Source organism: Peromyscus leucopus, chromosome 6 (assembly GCF_004664715.2).
Source record: "Peromyscus leucopus breed LL Stock chromosome 6, UCI_PerLeu_2.1, whole genome shotgun sequence".
NCBI lineage: Eukaryota > Metazoa > Chordata > Mammalia > Rodentia > Cricetidae > Peromyscus > Peromyscus leucopus.
In genome coordinates this window covers 17,130,983-17,158,895 of record NC_051068.1, presented here as the reverse complement: position 1 = coordinate 17,158,895, position 27,913 = coordinate 17,130,983, and the positions used below count along the sequence as shown (strand labels likewise).

At 41.0% G+C, this 27,913-nt stretch overlaps 1 protein-coding gene across 1 annotated transcript; it reads right to left on the bottom strand.

The window, feature by feature from the left end:
• Positions 1–952: 952 nt before the first annotated feature.
• LOC114688775 (zinc finger protein 431-like) lies at positions 953–27,913 on the bottom strand. The gene is made up of 4 exons (XM_037206549.1): positions 27,779–27,913; positions 4,349–4,475; positions 4,084–4,144; positions 953–3,074 (listed from the first exon to the last, which is right to left on the bottom strand). Exons 1-4 carry the CDS (start codon positions 27,827–27,829, stop codon positions 1,520–1,522), a joined length of 1,794 nt encoding a protein of 597 aa, XP_037062444.1. The 5' UTR covers positions 27,830–27,913; the 3' UTR covers positions 953–1,519.

Below are 27,913 nucleotides of genomic sequence, written 5' to 3'. Positions count from 1 at the left end.
ATAAGTGTGATTTTTTTCTAATGATTTCAAAGACTGTTGATTCATGCAAAGGCTTTACCATATTGATTACAATCATAGGATCTCTCTCCAGTATGTGTTTCTCTATGCCTTCAGAGACTACCTGCACATGCAAAGGCTTTACCACATTGGTTACATTTATAGGTTTTCCCTTTAGCATGTGTTCTTTCATGCACTTGAAGACTGGTCTGTTGTGAAAAGGCTTCACCACATGGATTACAATCACAGGACTTCACTCCAATGTGTGTTCTTTTATATATTTGCAGACTATTGGCACATGTAAAGCCTTAACCACATTAATTTTATTCATTGGGTTTCTCTTTAGAATGTATTCTTTCATGTATTTAGAGAGGACTGTGGTATGAAAAGACATTATCACATTGATTATATTTGAAGAGCTTCTCACTAGTATGAGTTCCTTTATGTATTCAAAGACTACTGGCACATCCAGGTTTTACCTCATTGATAACATTCATAAGGTTTCTCTCTTGTATGTGCTCTTTTATGGATTTGGAGGTTATTGTGCTTTGAAAAGGCTTTATCTAATTGATTAGATTCATAGGGTTTTGTAGCTAGAGTTTTCTTGCCTGGCCCACAGCCGCTCAGAGCCAACCAAGTAAACACATAGATGTATATTGTTTACAAACTGTATGGCCGTAGCAGGCTTCTTGCTAACGTTCTTATATCTTAAATTCATCCATTTATATAAATCTATACTATGCCATGTGGCTCATGGCTTACTGGCATCTTCACATGCCACTTGTGGCTGTGGCTTGCAATGTCTCTCTGACTCAGCCTTCCACTTCCCAGAATTATTCTCCTACTTGTCCCACCTATACTTCCTCCTGCCTGGCTACTGGCCAATCAGTGTTTCATTTTTTAACCAATCAGAGCAACACATTTGACATACAGATCATCCCACAGAAGGGTTTCTCTCCAGTATATGTTATTTTATGTATTTAAAGATGACCTTGAATTGCAAAGGCTTTACCACACTGATTACAGTCTTAGGGTTTGTCTCCAGTATGTATTCCTTTATGTATTCCGAGATTGTTGAGACATACAATGGTTTTGCCACATTCATTAAATTCATAGTTTCTGTCCAGAATGCATTCCTTTTGTATTTGGACATGACTGTGTCATATAAGGGCTTTATTACATTGATTGCATTTGTAAGGTTCCTCTCCAGTATGAGTTCCTTTATGTATGCAAAGATTACCAGCATATGCAAAGGCTTTATCACATTAACTACATTCATGGGGTTTCCTCTCTAGATGATGTGTTCTTTTATGTATTTGGAGATGAGTGTTGTGAAAAGCCTTTATTACATTGATTACATCTGTAGGGTTTCTCTCGAGTATGTGTTCTTTCATGTCTTCAGAAACTATTGGTACATGCAAAGGCTTTACCATATTGATTACATTCTTGGGGTTTCTATTCAGTATGTGTTCTTTCATGAATTTAAAGGTTGCTGTGCTGTGAAAAGCCTTTATCACATTGATTACATTTGAAGGATGTCTCTCCAGTAATGTGTTCTTTCATGTCTTTGGAGATAACTGTGTCGTGAAAAGGCTTTATCACATTGATTACATTTGTAGGGTTTCTCTCCAGTATGTGTTCTTTCATGTCTTCGGAGACTATTAGAAAATGCAAAGCCTTTACCACATTGATTACATTTGTAGGGTTTCTCTCCAGAATGTGTTCTTTCATGCATTTGGAGAAGACTGTGTCGTAAAAAGTTTTTATGACATTGACTACATTTGTAGGGTTTCTCTCCAAAATGTGTTCTTTCATGTCTTTGGAGATGACTGTGTTGTGAAAAGGCTTTATCACATTGATTACATTTGTAGGGTTTAACTCTAGAATGTATATTTTCATGTCTTTGCAGACTATTGGCACATGCAAAGGCTTTATCACATTGATTACATTTGTAGGGTTTCTCTCCAGAATGTGTTCTTTTATGCATGTGAAGATGAATGTGTTGTGAAAAGGCTTTATCACATTGATTGCATTTGTAGGGTTTCTCTCCAGAATGTGTTCTTTTATGTATTTGGAGAGTACTGTTTTGTAAAAAGGCTTTATCACATTGATTACATTTGTAGGGTTTCACTCCAGAATGTGTTCTTTCATGTTTTCGGAGACTACTGGAACATGCAAAGGCTTGATCACATTGATTACATTTGTAGGGTTTCTCTCCAGAATGTATTCTTTCATGTATATGGAGCTGACTGTGTTGTAAAAAGGCTTTATCACATTGATTACATTTGTAGGGTTTCTCTCCGGTATGTGCTCTTTCATGCATTTGGAGAGTACTGGCACATGCAAAAGCTTTATCACATTGATTACATTTGTAGGGTTTCTCTCCAGAATGCATTCTTTCATGTATTTGGAGACGACTGTGTTGTAAAAAGGCTTTATCACATTGATTACATTTGTAGGGTTTCTCTCCAGTATGTGTTCTCTCATGTATTTGGAGAGAACTGCGTTGTGAAAAGGCTTTATTACATTGATGACATTTGTAGGGTTTCTCTCCAGTATGTGTTCTTTTATGTCTTTGGAGAAGACTGTGTTGTGAAAAGGCTTTATCACATTGATTACATTTGTAGGGTTTCTCTCCAGTATGTGTTCTTTCATGTCTTTGGAGATTACTGGTACATGCAAAGGCTTTACCACATTGATTACATTCATAAGATTTCTCTCCTGTATGTCTTCTTTTATGTCTTTGGAGTCTACTGGTACATGCAAAGGCTTTACCACATTGATTACATTCATAGGGTTTCTCTCCAGTATGTGTTCCTTTATGTATTTGAAAATGATCATAACTTGTGAAGGCTTTACCACACTGATTACGCTCACTGATTTTTTTTCCAGTATGTGTTTCTTCATGTATTTGGAGACTAATGTTGTGTGAAAAAGCTTCATCATATTGAATACAACTATAGAGTTTCTCTCCAGTATGAATACTTTCATTATTCTGAAGATGACCATAATGTAAAAATGCTTTTGCACATTGAGTATATTCAGAGGGTTTCTCCCCAATATGATGTTCTTTGTACCTGTAAAGATAATTGGCACATGTAAAAGCTTTATCACATTCAGAACACTGATGAATATTTATATCTGTATGAATTAATTTTACAATTTTGTCTAATTTTTAAGACAAATAAGATCTTAAAGTTTACACTCATAGTTTTCCCCTTCATTTAGGGCTGTTTTGTGTCTTTGAAGGTACCTGTAATGAGAATAGCCTTTATTATAGGGTCCACATTTATAGAATCTTTTGTCTGTATGAGATTCTTCACATATTTGAAGAGAACTGGAATAATTCAAAGCTTTAACATACTTATTGCACTCATAAGTTTCCCAATTGTGAGAGTCATACTCCACTTGCAAAGTGAACCAGGAGAATAGACATATTTATACATTCCAATACTCATAGAGCTTTTCTCCAGTCTGGGTGTCTTGATGTATTCACAATGAAGTTGGAAAATCAATTAAATTTAAGCTTGTATCACACTTAAAAATTCTACTCAAAGTGGGGACTATTACTTATATTCTAATTATTCTGTGTGTTGTGAGAGAGAGTTATGTTGCATCCTTCATATGCTCAAATGGCTTGTATCCAGAGTAGTATATGATATACTGATAAAGGAAAACAAACAAATAAAATGTTTCCACACTGCATTCACACAACTTGACCTTCTGTTCCTCATAGATATATACTTGGATATATACTTATCACCTATTCAACACATATTCCTTTTACAGTATCTGAGTGGCATGAAATTAAACAGAGTGGCTGTTCAATAGCAGACCTATCATGGAGCTGTAATTAAAATGGGAGTAACAGTGAAGGCATTGTTTCACTGTGTTCTTTCTTAGAGGAATGCCTTAAAAACACATATCAGCTACCTGGCATTGAGGTATTTGGTTTTGTCAGAATTTACCAAGCATCAGTACACTTTAAACTGTGCTTATTTATATTGTCTCTTATATTTAAAACTTCTGGGACACATTAAAATTTCTCCATAGGCACATTTGTATCAGCCAGCACATGAGAAGTACCTTCTAATTCTTCCAGAACTTTGACAATGGTCTTCAATATCATGGTCCTCCCAACTGTAGCCTAAAATACAGTACCAAAAAATATATCATATATTATGGGAAACTGTGCAAAAGTTAAGTTATTATCTTCAGTGAACCTTAGAACAATGACAGATTTATTCACCTCATTCTTCTTCTTTCTCAATTTAAAATACAAAAGTGTATCAATAACTAAGGAAGATTTGTCCCCTTATTTTAAAATGTGATAAAAAAAATTCAGTCTTACCTACAGCAGTAAGGTTTCTGTAAGTCTCCCACATTACATCTTTGTAGAGATTCTTCTGGGAAGGATCCATCAAAGTCCACTCCTCCCAAGTGAAGTCGATATGCACATCATCATAGGTCACTGCAGTCTAAAATATTCCATACATGTGTACAACAGAGAGTGTGATACTGACAGCATGGTGATGTACATTTCTTTGGCAGTATATTCATATAATTCTGAGGCTCCCCACAGTTATTCCAAGACACAAAAGTTCTAATCATCAACTCATTTTAGAAAACAAAAACTCAACAATGAGGTTCACATCTGTCATTTCTAAACATTTTGTCTAGCATATAGCCTTGCAGGAGAAATGCCTATAAAGAGATATAAAGAGGGGCTGGAGAGATGGCTCAGTGGTTAAGAGCACTGGCTGTTCTTCCAGAGGTCCTGAGTTCAATTGCCAGCAACCACATGGCTTACAACCATCTGTAATCACATCTGGTGCCCTCTTCTGGCCTGCAAGCAGATATGCAGACAGCACACTGTATACATAATAAATAAATAAATGAATTTTTTTTTTTTTTTTGGTTTTTTGAGACAGGATTTCTCTGTGTAGCTTTGTGCCTTTCCTGAATCCTGCTCTGTAAACCAGGCTGGCAACAAACTCATAAAGATCCTCCTGGCTCTGGCTCCCAAGTGCTGGGATTAAAGGCTTGCACCACCAATGCCTGGCTAGGCTCACAACCAAAAATCTTTTTTTAAAAAAAGAGTGAGATACAACAGAGGCAAGCAAACAGATCAAAGTGCATATTAGAGAAATTGAGTGAACAGTTACTAACTACAAAAAAGATGGGCAAGTTGGGTGTACTGGCTCAAGTCTTTACACCCAGCACACACAAGCAAAGGCAGGAGAATTTAATTGAGTTTGCTGCCAACCTGCCTATGCAATGAATTTCAGGTTAGCCAGTTACATATTAGTAAGTCCCTTTCTCCCCCATAAAAATAAATTGTACAAGAAAGGTAGAAAGAACTCACAGGTTTCTATGGAAGTTTCTACAAAGAATTATGCGTACACTCCAGTTCTGCTTTGATCTTCCAGAAACCAGTTTAAATTATAACAATAATAAGATCTTACTAAAAGGGAATGCATGTTTAAAGTTACAAGTGAACAGATGAAAACATTAGCAATATAAATGTTGATCATAAAAAATAACATAGGACAGTAGAAATGGCTCAATATTTAAGAGCTCTTGCTGGTCTGACAGACAGTTGGGCTCATCATAAATGGGGGCTTACAACTATTGATTACTACAAGTTCAGGGATTATGAAACTATCTTCTGATTGCTGTGAGGACCAGGCACACATGTGGTACATATCCATGCATATTAGCAAAAGATGCACATTCCTCAATAGAATTGAAAACCAACATAATAGGTAGGAAGAATGTCACACAGCTGCAATTGAATGACTCAGAGGGCTCACACAGTTTTAATGTCATGAGTATGCCATCCTGGGAAAGAGAATGATACATTCTGCCATAATTCAAAATTCAAGATGTGGGTGAAGCTCAGCAAAACAGCATATGCTTGACATGTAGAAATACCTATACAACAAGCCCATCACCCAATAATATAAAAACAAAAAAAGCCCAGGAATTATGGCCAACAATTAATCACAGGACATAAGAGCCAGAATAATTTGGATCTCTGAGTTTAGGCCAGCCTGGTATAAAGAGGTACTTCCAGGACAGCCAGGGCTGCACAGAGAAACCTTCTCTTCAAAAACAAAAATAAAAACAACAAAAAGGACAAAAACTCAGGTTACAAAATGTCTTAGCACTGAATATCAATTGCTTCAACTATATCTTACGGGATTTAGTGATACCATGTATAGCAGTGTTATAAGACATGACAGCCAGACACAAAGAACATGAGCTAAGGACATGGGCTGTGGAATGCTCAGGTGACTGGGCTGTACCAGTGCCTGTGCTTGCACCCATCTGTGCTGGCTGGGAAGATGTCTGTGTGACTGTGCTGTGGTGTGGGTCTGGTGGCTTGCTCATTGTGGACATTGTTGTTGGGGTTGGGGAAACAGTTGCAGTGTCATTCTCCTGAGTCTCAGATAGGACTATGCTGTGAACAGTTTTCCTCAGGGTGGCTGTGGTTGGTGAAGAGGTGTTTGTAACTGCCAAACTTGTCATGGGTAAAGGTGTGTTTGTGTCAGTGACTTTGTCTAGTGTTAGTGAGAGTGGAGTTAAAGTTGACTTCTCAGGAAGAGTGGGTGTCCCAGTTCCAGATGATGGGATGGTATCCTCTTGTGTACTTAATGCTGTTGAAGGTATTGTCATGGTCCTATCTGTTTTTCTGAGTCCTAGAGATACTGATGATCGTATTCCAGTGTTGGTGGACTTCCGTGATAATAGAGTTGTACTTAGAGGAATGATAACATTAGAAATAGACTGTACTGACTGGAAAGGTGTCTGTGTGATTATGCTGTGGTGTGTGTCTGGTGACTTGCTCATTGTAGGGGTTGTTGCTGTGGTTGGGGGTACAGCTGCATAGGAAATGGATTGAGGCTAAAGACACTCAAATTCCTTCCCCAGTGAGGAATTTCATCCAGAAAGACTCTTCCTACTAAAGGTTCCCCAAGCATCCAAAAGAATGACACCAAGGAGAGAGAAGTATTCAAATACACTATCTTATCTGGGAGGATTTTCATTCAATTGAAAACATTCTGAACATAGGCTTATGGTCACCCCATGATCAAAACGCATTTAGTCTATCTTCAATGATCCTCATAGTCTTCAACAGCACCTACAATTTCAAATGTTCAAGGTCTCTTTGGACACTCAGGTGATTCCTTGACTCTGACATCTTGTAAAATCAGAAAAGAAGTTTCCAACATACACTGGCACAGAATACTCATTACCATTCCCAAAGAGGAAGTAGAACACAGTGAGTGAAGACTGGACCAATGCAAGCCTGAAACTCAGCAAGGTAAACACCAAATCCAGCAGCTCTGTCTCAGACATATGGGGCTTCTGTTTCAAAGCTTGGGTGTCTCATTTTCCTGAAATTTCACATATATCTCTTTGGCTACTTCTATTACCTATATGCAGCACTCCATGGCAGATGTCTCACAGCTTTGGTATCTCAACATTTTGTGGTCTCAAAATGCAACATGGGCTTCATGCTCAAAGCTTCAAGCAATGAACTTTCACAGGATTCTCACTGGGGCTCTGGCTCTGCCAAACAGAGATATCTGCAAAAGTGCTAAACTGAAACCACAGATCAGGAATCCATGACCAGAAATTTTGATTCTTTCTTATTTCCATAACCAGCACAAGTTTGGCTTCTTAATTGAGATGGACCTTGCAGAGTTTGGACAACACTTGCAGCAGGTTTTGTACGAAGCTGCTTCCTGGGAATAGGAATCACTTTGCCTAATCCTCTCATTAATTGAAGGCTTAACATGAAGCCCTTAGGGTACCTAGATAGGCTTTCTTCTCTTTAATGGTGATCTCCTTGAAAACTCTTATCTGTTTCAGCACATGACTTCTATCTGAAACTACCTTTTCATTGTTACTGTTTTCTGAAAAACTTATTGCTTTTTTCATTGTAGACCTGAATGAGTCATCAGTAATAAGTAAGAAACAGGTTCAATATTCCATCTAAGATATCATCCCATTACTTTTTAATTTGGCCTTACTCAATTTCTCAGTGCAAGGGCAGAATAAGGAAGATTCTAAGCCAAATAAGACACAAATGACCTCTAGCTTAATGTTTCCTAGAGTCTACTTCTCACTAAAATCTATGACCTTGCCTTCCTCTGTGTGCATTACTCTCAAGAGTCTCAGCTTCCTCATCCTACAAGAACAGCCTATTGAGCTCTGTGTATAGTTTTCTATGACTTTTGTCATTTAAGTCCTGATATCTTCTACATTCCTCTAAAGGACAACATTCCCAGATTCTTCCCAGCAACACAATCACTTTTGATGTTCCATTTTTTGTTTTAACTTGCTTCTCTGCTACTATGATTAAATCCTCTAATCAAAATCAACTCGGGTAAGTTTATTTAGCTGATTCTGCCAGGTCACAATCCATCATTGTGGTATAGAAAATGAAGATTAAAACCACGGGCAAACACTGTTTTCTGACCTTCTCACTTGCTTTCTCACTGTCTTGTGCTCAGCCAGCTCTCCTATCCATCCCAGGTCCACTTGCTTAGAGATATTGCCAACTCATTGAAAGAGCCTTCCCACATCAATCATCAACACAATCTCTTACAGACATAGCCATTCCTGATAATTATGAATAAACCAGCTTTGAACATAGTTAAGCAAGTGTATTTGTGGCAGGATGGAGAAACATTTCGGGGTCATATGCCCAAGAGTGGTAATAGCTGGGTTTTGAGGTAGATAGATTCCCAATCATCTGAGGAACTGGTATATTAATTTCCATAATGGCTGAACAAGTTTTCACTCCCACCAGCAATGGAGGAGTGTTCTCCTTGTTCCACATCCTGGCCAGCATGAGCTGTCACTTGTGTCATTCATCTTAGCCATTCTGACAGGTGTAAGATGAAATACCAAAGTAATTTTGATTTACATTTCATTGATTGCCAAAAATGTTTAACATTTCCTTAAGTATTTTTCAGCCATTTTAGATTCCTCTATTAAGAATTCTGTTTAGATATGTACCATAATTTTAAATTGAACCATTTTATTTGTTGATGTCTAGTTTCTTAAGTTGTTTATTATTCTGAGTGAGGCAACCCAGAACCACATAGACAAACATGATATGTTATTCACTTATAATTAGACATTAGCTATCAAGTAAACAATACCAACAATATAATCCACAGACCCAGAAAGGATAAGTACCCAGGATGGTTGTGGAGGCAGGGGAATGCATGGATCTCCCTGGGAAGAGGAGATAAAATAGATTTTATAGGTGGACTGGGGGCAGGAACAGAAAATATCAAGTAAGAGAGGGACAGAGGGAGAGAATACAGAAAAAAAAATGAGTGTAGTAGGGGCGCTATTAGAGGGTGATGTGGAAACCTAGTATGGTAGAAACTTTGCGGAAGCTATCAGGGTGACTCTAATGAGGACTCCAAATATTTGAGAATATGGAAACTGAACTAGCCATATAAGGCTCCCAGTGGTGGGAATGGGACAACAGACTAGCCTCAAAAATGGTCAACCCACACTTACCTTGTCTGCAAGATATTCTGCGGTAATAGTGTCTTGGAATTTGTGAAGTAATCAACCAATTACTGAGCTAATGTGAGGCCCAAGATCAAAGAGGAAGCCCATGCCCAACACTGCTTGGATGAACAGGAACCAGAAGTTGGATGGCTCAGAGAACTAGGGTAGAACCAAATACAACTGACCAAAAAGAAAAGAAAGTCAATGAATTGATATCTAACAATATTCTATTATCATAGATTAGTACCCAGTTCAATTATCATCAGAGAGGCCTCCTCCTGCAGCTAATGGGAGCAGATACAGAGTTCCTCATCCAAATATTAGCTGGAGCTCTGGGAACCCTGTATAAGGGTGGACTGTAGGATCCAGATCAGAGGGGTCAAGGACACCAGGAGAACATGTCCACAGAATCAACTAGGCAGGGACCAAAGGGGCTCAAAGAGACACATGCAGCAACCATGGTCCTGCATGGGTCTGTGCCATGTCCTCTGCATACATGCTGTGGTTTTTTACCTTGATGTGTATGTGGGAGTAAGGGTATCTCTGACTATTTTCCCTACTCTTAGATCCTATTCCTCCTCCTGGGTTGCCTAAGCCAGCCTTGATATGAGAATTTGTGCTAATCATACTATAACTTGGTGTGTCATGTTTTGTTGATATGCCTGGGAGATCTGCCCTTTAGTGAAGAGAAATGAAGGAGGAGGGGATTAGGGGAGAGAAGTACAGAGAAGGAGTGGAAGGGGGGAAACTGTATTTTGGGGTGTATTGTGTGAGAGAAAATAAATTTTAATAAAGAAAGGAAGTAGAGGAATATGGACACAGTGAGGCAAGATTGGACCAAGGCAAGACTAAAACTCAGCAGGGCAAACACCAAATACTGTTGCTCTGTCTCAGATACATGAGGTTTCATTCTCAAAGGACTTAGATAGTTTTAACACTGCAACTTTTCATACATGTCTCTCCTTTGCTACTTCCACTCCATGTATGCAGCTTTCCATGGCAGAAGTCCCATAACTTGAGTATTTCAACATCTGATGATCTCAAAATGCAACCCAGCTTCATCTTCACACCTTTATGCAATGAACACTCACAGCCTCCACACAGAGTTTCTGACTCTGCCAAAAACAAGTGTAAAACAGCGCTAAACTGATGCCATGGAAGAAATCATGACCATTAAATTGTGCATCTTTCCTGTTTCCAGAACCAGTACAACATGGGTGATTCCTCCCAAATTTGGCTTCTAAGTTGGGTTGGACCCTGCCATTCTTCAAACTGCTCTGCAGCAGACTCTGTATGAAGTTGCAACCTGGCACTAGAAATCACTTTGCTCAATCCATCTATAAATTAAATGTTTAGCTGGTGGGGTCTTACACATAGAGCTGAGAAGCATCTACTGTAAAGCAAGGGAGTTCTCTTTAATAGTAACAGGCTTCTTGAAAGTTCCTGCTGGCTTCACCAGCGGACTGTCATCTGAAACTACATAGTGCTATTTTTCAAATTAAGAAATTTTCTATTCATTTTACATACCAACCACAGATACCTCCTCCTCCCTCCTGCCATCGATCAGCCTCCCCCCCCCACTAACTCCCCACTGCCACCTCCTCCAAGTCAAAGTTTCCAATGGGGAGTCAGTAGAGACTGGTACATTCAGTTGAGGAAGGTCCAAGCCCTCCCTTCTGCAAAAGGCTGCCCAAGGTGTCACACCTTAGGCACTGGGTTCCAAAAAGCTTGCTTATGCACCAGGGATGGATACCTGCCTGGGGGCCCAGCAAACAGTTCAAGCTAAATAACTGTCTTCCATATCCAGAGGGCCAGGTCTAGTCCCATGGGGGCTCCTCAGATATTGGTTGACAGTTCATGTGTGTCCACTAGTTTGGCAGGCATCTCTGCATGTTTTCCCATCATGATCTCTCAATGTCCCTTGCTTATAGAATCCCTCCTCTCTCTCATCAATTGGACTCCTGGAGCTCAGCCTGGGACCTGGCCATGGATCTATGCATCTGATTCCATCAGTAACTGGATGAAGGCTCGATGATGACAGTTAGGGTATTCACTAATCTACTTACTGGAATAGACCAGTTCAGGCACCCTCTCAACTATTGCTAGTAGTCCAAGGTGAGATCATCCTTGTGGATTCCTGGGAACTTCCCTAGCACGCTGTTTCTCCCTATTCCCATGATGTCTTCATTTATCATGGTATCTCTTTCCTTGCGCTCCCACTCTGTCCCTGTTCCAGCTCAAACCTCCCATTTCCTTATGATCTCATACCCCATTCCTTGCCCTCCATTAACACCCCCTCACCCTCAGTTTGCTCATGTAGATCTCATCTATTTATCCATCTCTGGGCTGCTTATGTGTCCCTCTTAGGGTCCTCTTTGTTAGCTAGCTTCTCTTGAGCTGTGGGTTGTATTCTGGTTATCCTTTGCTTTATATATCTAGTATCCATTTATGAGTACACACTATGTTTATTCTTCTGGGTCTGGGCTACCTCACTCAGGATATTATTCTAGTTCTATCCACTTGCCTGCACACTTTATGATATCTTTTTTTTAATTGCTGAGTAGTACTCCATTGTGTATATGTGCCACATTTTCTTTATCCATTGTTTGGTTGAGTGTTGCTAGAGTTTTCTGCCTTGCCCACAGTCAGGACAAATCTTTGTCACCCGCCAGTCCCACAGCCACTCAGACCCAACCAAGTAAACACAGAGACTTATATTGCTTACAAACTGTATGGCCGTGGCAGGCTTCTTGCTAACTGTTCTTATATCTTAAAGTAACCCATTTCTAGAAATCTATACCTTGCCACGTGGCTCGTGGCTTACCAGCATCTTCACATGCTTCTTGTGCTGGCGGCATCTGGCAGTCAGTCCTTCTGCCTTCCTGTCCTTTTATTTCTCCTCTCTGTTAGTCCCGCCTATCCTTCCTGCCTAGCCACAGCCGATCAGGTTTTATTTATTGATCAATCAGAACAACTTGACATACAGACCATCCCCCAGCACAGCCAAGTGCAGACCATCTCAGACACCTGCACTCAGGCCCATGGTCCTAATCATTCTCTATGCGGACCTGCTGGGTAACGCCACAAAGAACCCAAGAAGGGCTCCCACAGGACATACAGAACATCCCACAGCAGTTGAGAGGCATCTAAGTTGTTTCCAGGTTCTGGTTATTATGAATAATGTTCCTATGAACATAGCTGAACGTGTGTCCTTGTGGTATGATTGAATAATCCTTGGGTATATGCCGAAGAGTGTCTTGCTGGGTCTTGAGGTAGACTGATTCCCAATTTTCTGAGAAACCACCATACTGATTTCCAAAGTGGCTGAACAAGTTTGCATTCCCACCAACAGTGGAGTAGTGTTCCCCTTGTTCCACATCCTCTCCAACATAAGCTATCTTCAATATTTTTGATCATAGCCATTCTGTCAGGTGTAATATGGTATCTCAGAGTCATTTTGATTTGAATTTCCCTGATGACTAAGGATGTTGAGTAATTCCTTAAAAGTCTTTCAACCATTTGAGATTCTTCTATTGAGAATTCTCTGTTTAGCTCTGTAGCCCATTTTTAACTGTATTGTTCGATATTTCTAGTTTTTTTTTAATTCTTTATATATTTTGGAAATCAGCCCTCTACAATTAATAAATGGGACCTCCTGAAAGCTTTTGTAGGGCAAAGGACACAGTCAATAAGACAAAACAACAACCTACAGAATGGGAAAAGATCTTCACCAATGTCTCATCTGACAGAAGAAATGCATTTAAAGAAAATGAGATTTAAAAAATAATAACCATTGCCTATTATCATAAAAAATGACTTTATTTTTAAAATAAAAAACTTAGCTATATTAGCTGTATTGACTTTTAAAAACAATCTTCCCTAGTTGAGGAAATTCAATTAATAAGAGACTGACTAATCTTGCCCATGTGCACATGTTGGCTACTGAGATCTGTAACTTGACACACAGAGTCTATTTCCCATTCTTCTAAGCTGACATAATTCTGTCAAGCAGGACTGAACATGTCTGCAAAAGAGAGTTGTCTAATTGGAAATTCAATATTCATTGGCTCAAACTAACTTTCTCAAATTGTACACCTACCAATCTGGTCTGTGTTCATGATATGAATTAGAATATGCTGGAAAAATACAAAATCACTCACCCTGAAACAATAAGGACTTCTTTCATAATGGTGATTCCAGCAGCTGATTGCCAATCCTGTTTCCTCCTGAAGTGCACACAATAAACTATTCCTCCTATTCTCGGCTGAAGGCATAAGCCATACTCCACATGCAAATCTTTTTCCTGTGACTGCAATGGGTAGTCAACTTCATGACACAAATGGGTAATTTAAAAACTCTTGAGGTGGTAGAGTCATTTAATTTAAGAATTTATAATGTTTTATCATGGAAACCAAGGTCATCACTGTGGGGACCAATGTACTGGAATTAAGGCCACTTGAATCAATATAGAAGAGTTTCTCTCAGAAAAAAATTTCTAAATAGCTGGAGGTGCACCTGTTCAAGAATTAATATGCCTTCCAAAAGAGAAATCACTCCATACACTTGAGATTAAAAAAGAAAAAATTTATTAATGATACTGTGCATCCATTTCTGACTAGTGCTCAATGAGGAGCCAGCCTGGAACAGATTTTGCATTCCACATGTTCTATCATCCTTAGGTTTCTTTTAGGTTCAAGCTTCAGTTACACTTTGAACAATTTAAATAGGATTAGGAGATTGCAAGTCTAGCCACTTAGGCAGATAATTCCATATTTATTTCTTAAGTACACCACTAACATGAAACATCAGGTCATTCTTTGCTGTGGGATGTTCTGTATGTCCTGTGGGAGCTCTTCTTGGGTTCTTTGTGGCGTTACCCAGCAAGTCCGCATAGAGGATGATTAGGACCATGGGCCTGAGTGCAGGTGTCTGAGATGGTCTGCACTTGGCTGTGCTGGGGGATGGTCTGTATGTCAAGTTGTTCTGATTGATCAATAAATAAAACCTGATCGGCTGTGGCTAGGCAGGAAGGATAGGCGGGACTAACAGAGAGGAGAAATAAAAGGACAGGAAGGCAGAAGGACTGACTGCCAGATGCCGCCAGCACAAGAAGCATGTGAAGATGCTGGTAAGCCACGAGCCACGTGGCAAGGTATAGATTTCTAGAAATGGGTTACTTTAAGATATAAGAACAGTTAGCAAGAAGCCTGCCATGGCCATACAGTTTGTAAGCAATATAAGTCTCTGTGTTTACTTGGTTGGGTCTGAGTGGCTGTGGGACTGGCAGGTGACAAAGATTTGTCCTGACTGTGGGCAAGGCGGAAAACTCTAGCAACAATTCTTCATTGGCAGGGCCCTGAGGTAGAGGTGCCAGAAGATGAGAAGGCACCTCTTCATCCAGGGGATGAGAAGGGTAGGAAAACTAGAAGTCAGAAAAAATAAAGGCTGGTATGGGGAGGTCTTGCACAAGTTATGCCTGATGCCAAGTAAACTTCAAAGGAGAAGAGCATCTTCCAGTGAGAAATGGAAGAAAATGAGAGACTTCTATGAAGTCAACAGAAGCTACCATACAATGGGGCAAACTCAGGAGGAGGCATTTCATACACTGCTGCAAAAGGAGAACACAGAGTATCTCAGAAACATTACTGGCTAAGCACACAGTGGCCTTGGGATTGATAACCATAGTGCCCTGTGGTAATAAGAGGTGTATTCTCAGGATCTAAAGCAACCCCTTCACAAAGGTCCTGGCCCCAGATCATTACCAGCTCTCCCTAGCATATTCCTGGTTTTAAAGAAGGAGCTCTGTTTTATTCTCAATATATGAGGTCCTTATAGAAAGCTCCCAAGTCCTAGACTCCAGGCCTTTTCTGGCTCTCTGAAGCACCTTCATTGTCTTTGTGTGAGGGCCTAGAGGAAAAGTCTTGTTGATCAGGCCATCATTCAACACAATAGTGTTTTCCTTTTCAAATAGGTGTCACCTTGTCCATCTGTCAGAACCCTGCTTTTCTCAAGAAAAAAATTAAGACCTTAATTGCACACCAGACCTTAAGGTTGGTTGTGACCCTGTAGTGCCCCTAGAGCAGCTTGTTAGAGGCCTGTTCTTTGATATAAGGATGGACCTAGTGGCTGCTTGAAAATCAGGGGTGTCTCCTTTGTCACAGTTTGGAGCCAAATGCCTGGACAAGCCTGGTGAACAAATGTGTATCCTAGCATCTTAATCTCTAACAGGCCTGGTTAGCATATACTTATATTTGTGGTATTTTAGAGGCAGCTTCCCTTAGCTAAATTCTACTCTCTATGACTTACTATCTCCTAAGCATTGGTAAATCCTTTATATCACCAATTCTACTCTCATATATCACAGCTTAGTGGGGAGTGCTACTCAACACAAGAGTTGCCATTTATAATTCCTATAAAATTATTTGTAAATTCATCATTAGAGAAACTAGGCCTCTACAAATTTAAGAGCTGCCTTCCATGACTACATGAAAAGCATGTTGACCCTGACTACAAAGATGCTTCTACACATAGCTCCCTGTTCCCAATGCTCTGAGCAGAGGAAGCCCACACAGCAATGTTATTCAGAGTCCTACACCTGGGTGCAGGGAGTTGCAAAGACCACATGGTACCTCACAGGACTGGGAATCTGGCTACAGGTTCCCACCCAATCCCAGGGAGGGCTGCCACACTGGCTTCTGAGGTTCATCATTTGCTCCTCCTGACCTAGGAACAGCAGCCTCTTGCTCACCATGCCGCGGCTTCCCAGCTCATCCATGTTCTCTCCTCTGCTCCTTCCAACAGCACAGGCAGCACACAAAACCACTGGTATACACTCTGTTACAAAGACAAGCCTGCAGCCTGACCCCAGAAAGCCTACCCCCACCACTCTCCTCTGACTGGCAGGTCAGACTGGAGGGCCTGATTGGCTACTGAGGCCTGAGTGACAAGAGCACCTTCCTTAGGATAACAGTGTGCTTAAAGACTCTGTACAGTGAGTGGTTCCTGGCCCTGCCTTCCACCCAAGACACAGACCTTTTCCAGATCTGCAGAGATTTCCATTACAACAGCACTGGCCCCTGGCTCAAATAGCTGACCTTGCTATATTCCTGCACTCCACAGGCACTTCCCCTTCTTCCTCCTGGACACCACGTGACTAGCTTGCACAGCCCATTACACAATGTGGAGGGGAGTGATTCCCCTCTCCACCAGGTTGAAGGATGCCCAGAATATTAACAACTAAAGAGAGATTTTAAGACACAAAATGAAATGTCTGTTTTATGGCTTTACACTGAGGTCTGATGAACTCAGGTACTTTTTACCTGGTTGTCACAGGGACTTTAGACAACCAAGAGAGAAAAGCAGGAATCAGCTCACAGACAAGATAGATCTTTCTTCCATCAGAAGGCTGGATGATGGTTCCATTGCTTTAGGAGTTTTATTCTTGAAATTCATTTCAATCTCTTGACAATTTAACAACAATATGAAGTGTAGTCTTCACAATAAGTTGAATACTTAAAGAGAAATGGAACAAGTTCCTTTATGAGCACTACTGTTAGGTACAACATCTTCCTCTGGGCAAGTGAAAACAAAACCAAAACAAAAACAAAAAAAAAAAAAAAAAAACAGTATTAGTAACGTTCTCTGCTTGAACAGAACTGATAGAATCAGACTCACTATGTAGGTAGAAAATGAATTTATTAGAATGTCTCACAGTCTGTGGTCCAACTAGTCCAACATTGGCTATCAACCAATGAAAAGTTGAAGAATTCAGTACTTCTTCAATCCATGAGGCTGGATGTCTCGAATGGTCTTCAGTATACAACAGAATTCCTAATAATAGGGCTCTAAAGAGAGTAAATAAATGACCTTTCTAGGCAAAGAGAATGAGCTTCCTTCTTCAATATTCTTTATATATATAGGCTGCCACCAGAAGGTCTGACCAAGATTAAAGGTGGATCAAATTACCTTGAAGATCCAGATTAATAAGGGTCTTCCCATTTCAAAATCTTAAGAATAATCTCTCTCTCTCTCTCTCTCTCTTCTCTCTCTCTCTCTCTCTCGCCGGGCAGTGGTGGTGCACGCCTTTAATCCCAGCACTCGGGAGGCAGAGCAGGCGGATCTCTGTGAGTTCAAGGCCAGCCTGGGCTACCAAGTGAGTCCCAGGAAAGGTGCAAAGCTACACAGAGAAACCCTGTCTCGAAAAACCAAAAAAAAAAAAAAAAAAAAAAAAAAAAAAAAAAAAAAAAAAAAAAAAGAATAATCTCTCACAAGTATACCAAGTGCTGTCAGCCACAAAAATATGAAGTGGGGATTCAGCCGTCATTGACAAGTCCAACCCATTAGAAATGGGGGTTCTGGTAGAGGAGTTAAAAGCCTAAAAGCAAGGTGTTTTGGAGTTATTGCCTTTTCAATGTATAGGCTGTTTCCTGCCATGAATTTCTTGTGTGAAATTGTAGCTTTCTCATCTGTTACTACCATGCAATTCATTTCACAAGAAGCTTCTAGCAGTGTAATCGATCATTATTGGGCACAATTTCCCCTATGCAGTTGGGGTATATTAATAACTTCCCACAGTTATGTGTGAAAACAGTTACACAGGCAAAATTTTCAGACATTCTCAGACATTCAAGGACAAAGTATGAGCATACTGTTGATTTGCAACCCTTAGATAGATAGAAATGTACTGTGGCTTTACCTCACCTGCAGATAAGAAAAATAATCCTGAACTAACCTCACTAACCCTAAGCTCTTAACTCCTTATACTTACTTTCACCTCAGTTTATTAACACAAGACTTTAGCTCAGAAATTTATTGCTTGTAAACACTGAGATATAGTGGAAAGCTAATCAGCCATTTGCTAGTACCTGAAGATGAGTAAACTTTCCCAAGAACCCTCTAAGAACCTGTCCCTCCATGGCCAGAGGGGCTGGAAGGTGTCAGGTTCTGTTTCTTGTACAAATTAAGCTTAATTCTATCTTGATTCTGCATCTTTAAGCAGTAGGTGTAATCTTTAGGTCTAAGAAGTTCCCTTTAAGCAACTGATTATAGCAAAAGTGCTACAGCAGACCAAAAGCTGCATATCTTCCTCTACTGCTTAGGCAGGTTGCCTAGTAACCAAGGATGCTTACCCTGCCTGTGGAAAAATGGCTCATGAGAGCCCTTTGGAAGCAGAGCAGAGTGGAAAAGACTGTTTTACCTTATTCATGATTTTCACTGATTAATAGATTTTTTTTTAACTTATATGTAGCCACATTTAGGAATTTAGTTTGAGCACAGGAATTCCTCCCTCAGATTTCTTTTGTGGATTTAATTCGTAGTTGACCTCACCAGAAAACTTTCACTAGCTATTCCCATCTTGTGTCATAAGTAAACTTGATAGTTATTGATCTGTGTATGAATTTGAAGCCTCTGCTTGCATTGACAAAGAATTATTGTTTTTAAATATATATAGGCCAGGACCCTCGCTGTTGAGATGATGTTTACTTGGAACAATAAAAAGATGGACTGAAAGAGCACGGTGTGAGTAGATTCATTCCTCTCCCCTCACTTCTAGTTTTCCTCCACTGGTTGTAGAGTCTCCTTTTGACTCAGAAAGTCTTTAAGGCAGGCCCCTAAAAGCTTTTGTTATCCTTACCCAATTTTTGTACATTAGTTAATTCCAGAGCTAGTCAGTTTGGGCACCAAAAACAGTCATCACAAGAGGCAAGACAGAAGATCTGAAAAAGATTTCTTACCTGAATGAGACAAGGAGAATGTGGGAGTCATTTCCAAAGCAATGCTTTGCCTAAGCAACAGAAGCATGGGTATTTTACTTGGGGAGTCTGTAAACATTCATATACAGTTCTGCTATTCTCACACTGACAATGGAGAGAGAATATAAATACAGAAAACACAAAGGAAAAGTCACCTATCAGCACTGTGGTCACTGCTCTTAGTTGGATGGCTCTGCTGAGCTACTGTAACCTAAGAACAAGGCTTCTTTTGCCTCTGAGCAGGCAGGTTCAGAAGAAGGCCACAGCTGCTTCCACACAGGATCATTTTAACAAGGAGTTCATTTTAACAAGCCCTGGTTGCTGTCTGTCTCAGGACTGTGACATTGCTGTAGAGAATTCCATTAGTTCCTTCTTCTAACTTTTAAAAAAATGTTAGTTATATGGGTATTTTGCCTGTATGTGTCTTTGCACAGTACCTACAGAGGCCAGAAGGGAGCAAGATATCTCTGGGACTGGAGTTACAGCAAATAGTTAGCTACCATGTGGGTTCTGGGAATAGAATTTGGATCCTCTGAAACAACATCCAGTGAATTTATCTACTGAGTAATCTCTCTAGCCCCTTCTATTATTTAAGTTTTATTCCTATACATTTTAATTAAAAGATACAGCATCACTTTCCCCATGTTCTCTTTTCACTCCATCCCTTTTCCAATGTTTCCCTTCCAACTTCTTCCTTGTCAAGTATGTATGAGTAAGTATGCTGAAATACATGGAGGTAACCTGCTGAGTCTGTTTTTGTTGGTTGTGTATGGTTGCAGGGCTGACGACAGTGTAATAGAGAGCAGTAAGGAAATGTACATCAGTGACACAGAAGAGGAATCAAACCTGTATGATGAAAATGTGTTTCAGAAGGAGGCTTTGCAGATGTCCATGAATTCATATCCAGGATCTTTTCATTTTGAGCACCAAACAGGGTGGTGGAGTAGTCTCATTTCTATTAAACTGATAAAATAACCTGACTCAAAGTAACTTTGGGGGAAAACATTCACTTGATTCATAATTTTATGGTACATCCCTATCAAACAGGACTTTTCCTGCCATGGTCCCCAAAGTATGATAGGTTAATAATAACATAAAACACTCTCAACTTCTTAAATCCCAAAGTCTTTAAAAATTCCAACATTTAGTAAGTCTAGGGTCTCATAAATGTATATTCTGAAAAAAAAAAAAGAGCCCACTGTTTTCAAAAAGGGGAGAACAGGAGAATAGCAAATAATCAATCACATTTAAGGACACCAAAACCTAACAACTTCCTGTATCACACTGTACAAGTTCTGAGACTCTAATGATATTCTAGGCTCTCAGAGACTGTGGAAGCTCCATGTTTCAGGCTCTGCCATCTCTAGCACACACAGCTTGCCTACCACCCCAGTTCTACTCCACAACTGCAGCTCTCCTTGGTCATCCTACAGTCCAAGAACCTACCACCCCTTCAGGTGTCCACTGTACTCACTGACCTCTCAGGGTCTCTCCGCAGGTGTTTCAAATCTGTTACAGTGTCATCGGCTCTTCATGAGCCCTTCAGTCTTGGATTGGCAGGCAAGATACCGAGGCAGAGGAATCCCAGCAAATTACCAAACTGTCTGGGCTCTGCCCAGATATCAAGCAAAGGTAGTATCTATTCCTTCGGTCTACTGTATGTGGATTCTACTTTTACCTAACAGCTTACTGAATTTGAGGGGATACAAAGGGGTAAAGAATAAACACAGCAGACAGGAGGAGACATGAAGGAGATGGGAAAGGACAGGAGGAGACAGGAAAGGACCTGAGCTTCCCCAGGGCACTGGAGGTGCTTCAGTACTCTGAGTCCCAGTATCACCTCCCTGGAGTCTCTCCTGTCTAGTCCATCTAGTCCTGACCTGGAGATGGTACACTGATGGAGCCTGGGAAGTGTTCCTCTTCTCAGCCTTGCAGTTACTGTTTGTACCTCAAACCAACTTGGCTTTCCCTCAGTCAAGTGACAAGGACACAGAAATGTGAGCAGGGAAAGAACAGAAAGATATTAACCCTATCCAATCAGCAGCCTACAAAGTCTTCTCCCCATCCTCTACACTCACATCCTGAGACCCTGTCACCCTAGAAATGTTGTGAGCCTGAATTTTAAGGCAATTGGAACTTACATCTCCCACAACTTCGACCTTGAGGTTCACATGCCTCATGGAAAAAGACACCATAAGCATTGGAGGTGAGATTATCCAGAGGCCCACCGTCTTGCTCTGGTCTGTGGAAGATAGCAAGGGACAGTTTCCTGAGCCCACCATTGACTTGTCTGTTCCTGGGGGCCTGCCTCCATACCCCATTGTACACTTAGCCCTTGGATGTTGTTGAAACCCTCAAAGTCCAGCTTCTGCCTCCTAAGTTTTGTGATCACAGGGTTGGGACACCATATCTGAGTGCCATGGCATGAACATATGGACACTCAAAATGTAAAATTTTAAAAGTCAATAAAAAGAAGTAACCAAGGTGGTTGATTACACTGTATCCATAGTCAGGAAGCAGATAGTGATGAATGTTGGTCATTATTACATAATTCAGTACCAAATCCATGGAATGGAATGGTGCTATTAATTATAGAACGCAGAAGAGTCTTCTCATCTCAATGAACTTAATATATAAGATAATCTCTCATAAGCACACCTCAGAGCATAACATGATATAGATAAGCCCTCAGAGGAGTGACTGGAAGACTGTCACTTGACTGAAAATCAATATTAGCCATCACACAAAATTAATAAAATTTGAGGTGTAGACTGCCTGTGTAGACAGTGACACTATTCCTTTTTTTAGTGATATCTCAAATACCAATGAGCCTAGTTTAAAGACAAAGTACATAAAACATGGGAGTATGGACTTACTCCTTTCCCAGATGTAAGCAGCAATTTGCTGAGAATCTCCAGGACAGGATTATGAACTCCATATAGAGCAAGGCACAGTGCAGAACCCTTCTGACCCATGTTTTTACTTTATGAAATCAGAATCCTACCCAAGCCACCTCAGCAACTGACAGATGATCTTTTTACCAAAGAGAAGGAAAGAGGGAGACAGAGAGACAGAAAGACAGAGAGAAGGAGAGAGAGAGAGAGAGAGAGAGAGAGACAGAGAGAGAGACAGAAAGACAGAGAGAAGGAGACAGAGGGGGAGGTTGGGAGGGAGAGAGAGAGAGAGAGAGAGAGAGAGAGAGAGAGAGAGAGAGAGAGAACCCATTGAAATGGAACTTACAAAGTCAACAACCTGTAAACATGACTTTGAGTCAATTCTTAAGTGTGGCTCTCCCTCACAAGACTACACTATCCAAAAGTCCTTTCTTTCTAATAATATCTGTGCTAAATTCATGATAAACATCTATTTTTAGGCAGGTGTGGTCATATGAGGCAGAGGCAGGTGGATGTCTGTGAGTTCCAGGTCTAGCCTATCTACTACATAGTGAGTTCTAGGTCAGACAGGGTTAGAACATGACATTGTGTCACTCCAAATGATCTTGTTATCAAAGAGGAGAGACAGAAGCAGAGAGACTGAGAGACAGAGGAGGGACAGAGAGAGAGAGAGAGAGAAGAGAGAGAGAGAGAGAGAGAGAGAGAGAGAGAGAGAGAGAGACCGAGACCCTAAGGACTCATTGAAATGGAATTTACAAAATCAACAGAACTGTAAACATGGCTTTGTGTCAATTCTTAAGTGTGGCTCTCCCTCACAAGACTACACTATCCAAAACATCACTCCAAAAACTCTTCTTAGTAAACATCAGGACTAAGAAAGTGGGTTAACAGATACAGTACTCATCTTGCAACTACCCCTTTACTTCTGCATTATAAAGCCAGTTGCAAAAGTGCATGCCTATAGTCCAATGGTTTAAGGCAAGATGAAAGGCAGGCAGCTGCCTATGACTCTATGTGTATAGAAATTAAATAAACACAGATTTCACGACTTTCAACTCAAAGTGACCCTTAAACTGTTGTTTCTAAGCCTCTAGCTACTGATATTTCTCTAAGAGAGGCTCCATGTTCTAGAGCTCTCTCTGCAAAGGGAGGTGATCTCCTGCAGATCCTGCTATAGCTCTGCAGCCTTCATGCTCCCTTGTGTTTTCAGGCAAACCCAGCCCCAGTGATGCCCACACAGAAAACACTGTAGAAGAATAATTTAATGTCTGATTCTACCCACATAGATTATGTCACAAGATGTGGCATCTGCCCTATCCACCTGCCCAAAACCATGCAACCTGAGATACCTCTGTAGCTCAGAACTTCCTTTTGTCCCCTGAAACTGACCTTCACTGAATCATACCATAGTGGCTAGCAGTAACAGAAAGCTAAAAGCATTCTAATCATGTATTGCTGAAGTATGATCTCCATAACTCCTTTTCTACCATTTTCTAAACTGTCTGTAACATTTATAAGACAAACCAGAAAGGGAAATGTAACATCCAGAACTTGTAGAAACCAGACCTTCAGTTTTCCAATCAATCTGTCTTCCCAGATTCCCACTGTCACAGAAGCAAAGCCTACGTGTGTACACTGGACAGTGATATTACAAGCATCATAGCCTCCGATGCCAGGGTGGCAGAGCCTTCTCTTCCCCAGGGAATCCACACTCCCTGGATCAGTAAGGATCAGAGGAAAAGGGCCACTGCCCAGGTTACTACAGGGACCAACAGAAACACAGTCTAGCTCATGGTCCATCCCAGTCCCAGCAGTTCAGACTCTGACAGCTCAGCCAACCTGCTCTTCCTGGACAGCGGACCCCACACTCACCATGGCATAGCTATGGTATTCCTTAGAGCTCCCTATATCAGAAGCAGAGGAGAATCCCAAAGAGAACTTGGAAGTTACCTCCCACTGGTGCTCCTGATGGCTAAGTCTTCCCAAAGCTCCTCATTAGTTAGGACCACCCAGTTGGACCTCAGGACATTAGCAGTTACCCTATTGGGTGAGCAGAGATCCAATGACTCAAACAGCACAAGCCTTCCCAGCTCTGCCCTTCCACACTAGGGTTGGACAGGTATCTAGTCTGAGAAACTTGTAGTTTAGAGAATATTCCATTCTCTAGAGCACTTCCTATTCCTCTTTCAAGGCACTGGGTCCTTTGCATGCACATTCCATTACACACTCAATGTCCAGTGAAGCCAAACCTTTGCTTCAGAGCTGGGAGGTCCTGACGCAAAACACAGGTCACATTCAAACAGTAACTGTTGTGAAAGCAGAAACAGGTCATGGATTAGAACACAATGAAGGGTCTATGGGATGGCTTGGAACCATGAAAGATATAGTGGAAATGAGGAAATAATAATCCCATAAAATTATGTTGGAAAGTTGAAACAGGCTTTATGGCCATGTGCTCCAGAGCCTAGGGATGTGTACTAGAGCATACTAAGTATTACTCATGCATTTCTCCCAGGCTGAACATCTTAAACCTGGAAAAGATTCACGTTAGGCAGGGCCACACCATTTTATCCAGTTCTTCTATTTAGGTTGAACTGGTGTAACTAATGTAATTTTGTTTCACAAAAATTTAGTTCTTTATCCAGATTCTTGATTGTCTGGTCTGTGAAACAGAGAAATGACCAGTCAGGACATTTATGGAATGTCTAAAATCGATGACCTCACTACTCATTGCTGCTGTCTGTCAACTGTCACAGCAGGAAAGCTTTCGCCCTCTTCTTGCCATCCCTTTCTGTGCTGTGACTACACCTGCTTTACAGTGAGTCAGTGAACTCAACTCTTACACAGGTCCCACTTCATCTGTAATTTCACAATGAAATCTAGAGATGTTGGAGGACACTCATTCACTGGTCTATTTTCCATCTCACTGACCAGTCAAGGCCCAGCCTGGAAGGATTTGCAGGACTGTCTTCCCAGCACTGGGCAGCAGAGGCAGGATTTGGTGTTCCAAGCAATTCTCAATTATGTAGTGTGAGGCAAGCCTGAGCTACAGGGGACATTGGTCTTAAGCAGTGATTCCCAACCTTCCTAATTCTGTCATATTTTAATACAGTCTTTTATCAGGTGGTGAACCCAACTATAAAATTATTTTCACTGCTACTTCATAACTAAAATTTTGCTACTGTTATAGATTATAATAAAAATATCTGTGTATTCAATGGTCTCAGGCCACTGCTGTTAAAGGGAGCCTCTACCCTTCATGCTGAGAACCACTGCTCTATAAAGGTATATAAATAAATAAATAGCACCTAAGAAAAATTGGAAAAAAATTTCGTAATGGCTAGGAAACATTGGAAAACAGATTAGAGCTGTAATGCATTTAAAGAAAGTGAAATTTAAAAAATGGTACCACTAATTGACTTTTTAAAATGAGAGAAATAACTGGAAGAACACTTAGCAGTACTGACTTTGCAACAGAGTAGGCACTTCCCTGCTAGAGAGAATGCCATTCATGACACTGCATGACTTTCCCATGTAAAGTGTCAGCTGCTGGTTGCTATAAGCTAACACATGGAGTTAAAGCCAATGGCCTGTGTCTCAAACCTCTGAGCTGACTTAACTGTGTCAACCAGGATTGCACATATCTGCATAGGAGAGTTCCCTAACTGGAAACTGAAGACTCAGTACTTCAAGTTACCCTCCCTAAATTGTACACCCACCAATTCTGCCTATCTTCATTCACATGGAAGAAATAATACAAAGAATTAAATTAGGCCGGGCGGTGGTGGCGCACGCCTTTAATCCCAGCACTTGGGAGGCAGAGCCAGGCGGATCTCTGTGAGTTTGAGGCCAGCCTGGGCTACCAAGTGAGTCCCAGGAAAGGCGCAAAGCTACACAGAGAAACCCTGTCTTGAAAAAAACCAAAAAAAAAAAAAAAAAAAAAAAAAAAGAATTAAATTACACAGAAAGTCACTCCCCCTGCCCAGCGGGTCCTTTTTTGTGATGAAGACCTCTGCAGCTCACAGTCTTAAACTCCAGCCCATGATCTAGCTATTGCATACTCTGTTTCCCTGTGCAGTGTACACAGGACACTGTTCCTCCTCTTCTGGTCTTAAGGGAGATGCCATGATCCACACACAAATACTTTCCTGTTACTGCAATGGGCAGTCCACTATGTGACTCAAACTGGTGACTTTAGAACTCTTTGTTGCTACAGACCTGCAATACAAGAATTCATGGTGCTGGCTGGGCAGTGGTGGCGCAGGCCTTTAATCCCAGCACTTGGGAGACAGATGCAGGAGGATCTCTGTGAGTTCAAGGTCTCCTTGGCCTACAGAGGGAGTTCTAGGAAAGGCGCAAAGCTATACAGAGAAACTCTGTCTCGGGAAACCAAAAAAAAAAAAAAAAGAAAAAAGAAAAGAAAGGAAGGAAGGAAGGAGGAGGAGAGGAGAGAGAGAGAGAGAGAGAGAGAGAGAGAGAGAGAGAAAGAAAGAAAGAAAGAAAGAAAGAAAGAAAGAAAGAAAGAAAGAAAGAAAGAAAGAAAGAAAGAAAGAAAGAAAGAAAGAAAGATTCATGGTGCTTGGTCAGGACAGTAGCAAGGGGAATGCCCTGTGGGGATACAGACAGGATTCAAGTCCTCCTCAATCTACATCAGAGAATTTGACTCAAAAACACTTTTCAAAAAGACTGGAAATGCAGCTGTTCTAGACTATGATGGCAACACACCAGGACTTAATGTTGGTTGTGACCCTGTGAGCAGCATGTTAGAGGCCGGTTTTTTGACAGGGGGCAGGGAAGGGGGGGGGACCCTTTTGGCTGGTTGTAAATTACATTTTCTCATTTGTTATGGGAATGTTCCTAGATGGCTGGTTAGTCCTGGGGAACAAGTATTTACATCTTATCATATTAATCTCTAAAAGGCACGGTTAGCATACGTATCTTAGGGATATCTGAGAGACAGCCCTCCCTTAACTTAATTCTACTTTGTGACTTAATGTCTCCTAAGAATAGGTAAATCATTTTACCAACAATTCTATTACTATCAATTCTACTCTTCTACATCACAGTTTAGCAGTGGAATGCTACTCTACACAGGACTTGTCCTTTACAAGCTCCACAAATTAACTAAAGATGGATCCTAAACCTAAATGATGAAATGCAGAACTGCTTAAAGATTCTACAGAGACCAGGGCTCTCCGTGTTTGGCAAATCTGCCTTCCATAGTGACAATACAAGCATTACAGGTCCCAGCACTTCACAGTGACATCAACAACAAGGGTATTTGTGAGTCTTGTTCCCAATGCTCTGCACAGACACAGATGCTCTGCCCACGGAGAGAAGTTATTCAGAGGCTTCAGCCCAGCCCAAGGAGTTGCAAGGGCCACGTAGGACACGCAGGATCAAAAAGGAATACACGCGTGATACACAGGACCAGGAAGGAACATGAGGGACTCTCAGGCTCGCACAGCACCAGGCAGGACCACACTGAATTCTGCCTCTGGCCACTGGCTCCCACCCTTCCTCGGGAGGACCCACCACCGGTTCCGGCTCAGCCTGCCGCTCCTCCCAGTCTGGGGAAAGCAGCCCCTCGCTCACCATGGCCGGCCACTCCTCCCGGTCTGGGAACAGAAGCCCCTTGCTCACCATGGTGCAGCTGCCAAGTACTCAACCCACAGCAGAGTACACAGTGTACAGCACAAGAAACCAACTTTCTACTTCCTCATCATAAGA